This window comes from Pteronotus mesoamericanus, unplaced genomic scaffold (assembly GCF_021234165.1).
Source record: "Pteronotus mesoamericanus isolate MK-2021 breed Mesoamerican mustached bat unplaced genomic scaffold, CSHL_Meso_final scaffold_21, whole genome shotgun sequence".
NCBI lineage: Eukaryota > Metazoa > Chordata > Mammalia > Chiroptera > Mormoopidae > Pteronotus > Pteronotus mesoamericanus.
The window spans coordinates 29581241-29582951 of NW_026555310.1; the positions used below are offsets into that span (position 1 = coordinate 29581241).

The following is a 1711-nucleotide window of genomic DNA, read 5'->3' on the forward strand; positions in this document are numbered from 1 at the left end:
AGGAATTGATTCTTTCTTGACGTTTCTGGTCAACAGCTTGCTTAGACTGATGAATTGAAAATGAGAAAGACTGTGCCAAATCCAACAAATCAGATCCATTCTTATTTGCATCCTAAAGCCTTTCAATCATCACTTCACATAAAGAAATCACTGGCTTCCATCAGTGAATTCTTAGGCAGTTCTAACCCAGAGCACAACTCTCTCTCCTTGACCTGGATCACAGCTGAAAAAGAAGACAGATAAAAACAACTGCAGCATGTCCTAAGTGGCAGACACATACCACTCTTCACTGCTCAGCCGAAAGTCAATTTATCATCAGTGATATTCAAAATCAGAACTTTGCTGACATGCCAAGTACTGTGGAGGCAACATATATGATCTTGATTGCTGGTGAACTGACTGTAAAAATTTGAGCAAATGGATTTTTTGTACTGGTTAACTGCACTGGCTGGCCCAAAAGGAAAGATAGTTCCTTGATCGACATCATCCTGGTCATGAAGCTATCTCCAGAATCTGTTTGTTGTGTGTGATATTTTTAGATGGCTTTCTCATACTGCTCTCTCCAGATACATATGCCCATGGTGAGCTAATGAACATTTTGGATATTTTACAGATGCTTAGCAATCATTCAAATATCTGGTTTACCTCTTGCATCAGCATCTTCTATTTACTCAGGATAGTGGATAGAGCACATTCATTTTTCCTCTGGATGAAGCTAAAGATCAACAAGGTCATCCTTGAGATTCTTCTTATCTCTCATCTCTTTAATTTTTAGTGTTTCATTGACTGAGGATTCTTGGTATCACTTCAAGGTCAATTAAGAAGAAAATATAACTTGGGAATTCGAAGTGAGTAAAATCCGAAATCTTTTCAAACAGATTACCCTGAATCTGGAATTTGCTTGATCTCATTTCTCTTGTTATTTTGCTTCCCCTTAAGACACTCCAGGCAGAGGAAACTTCATGCCGCAGAGTGAAACGCCCCCAGCACAGACGCCCACCTGCGGACAGTAAAAGGCAGTGATCACCTTCCTGCTGCTCTTTGTTATGTACATTGCAGTCTTTCTTGTCATAACCTATAGCTTTCTGATTCCTCAGAGAAAATTTGTGGTGATGTTTGGTAGCATAATTACTGTCATTTTTCCAGCAAGGCATCCATTCATCCTGATAACAGGGAATAGTAAGCTGAGGGACTGCTTTTCTGGAGGTGCTAAGTTTTGTGAAAGATTTTCACAAAAGAAGGCAATCATTTGTTCTATTGAGAATCCTCACTACAAGGGAAAAAAAGTCAACAAATACTCTCTCCCTTCTCCCAATTGATGGTATTTGTTTTTTACTATATACTATTAGAAGTAATATTTATCATTACTCTAAATTTTCCTTTGTGTTTCTTCACATTTTGTCTTAATTTTGAATCCATCATCATTGAACAATATGTGTTTCTTTGTCTTCGCAGAAAAACTGAACCTGAATCCGATATTAACATTACCTAAATGCAAAAATGTTCTACTTCTTTCTGCCAAGTACTGGCCAAGACTTTGAACTCAATGAATAGAATTTCAAGGTGACAGGCTGTGGGGAAGAAATTTTTAAAAGATATCAGTCCTTCCTATCAAACCAATAATGTAAAATAACTGCTTGCTTTGGCTGAACTGAAAGCAATCCTTAACTTTTATGTTCTATCATCACCTCTATTTCTGGAATGATTCATC

At 37.5% G+C, this 1711-nt stretch overlaps 1 protein-coding gene across 1 annotated transcript; it reads left to right on the forward strand.

Annotated features, from left to right (window-relative positions):
* The first annotated feature begins 347 nt into the window (after positions 1–347).
* On the forward strand, positions 348–1492 carry TAS2R9 (taste 2 receptor member 9). The gene is given in 7 exon segments (XM_054590810.1): positions 348–495; positions 498–750; positions 752–891; positions 894–1012; positions 1014–1193; positions 1195–1286; positions 1456–1492. Coding segments are annotated over 7 exon segments (969 nt in total).
* Positions 1493–1711: the final 219 nt, after the last annotated feature.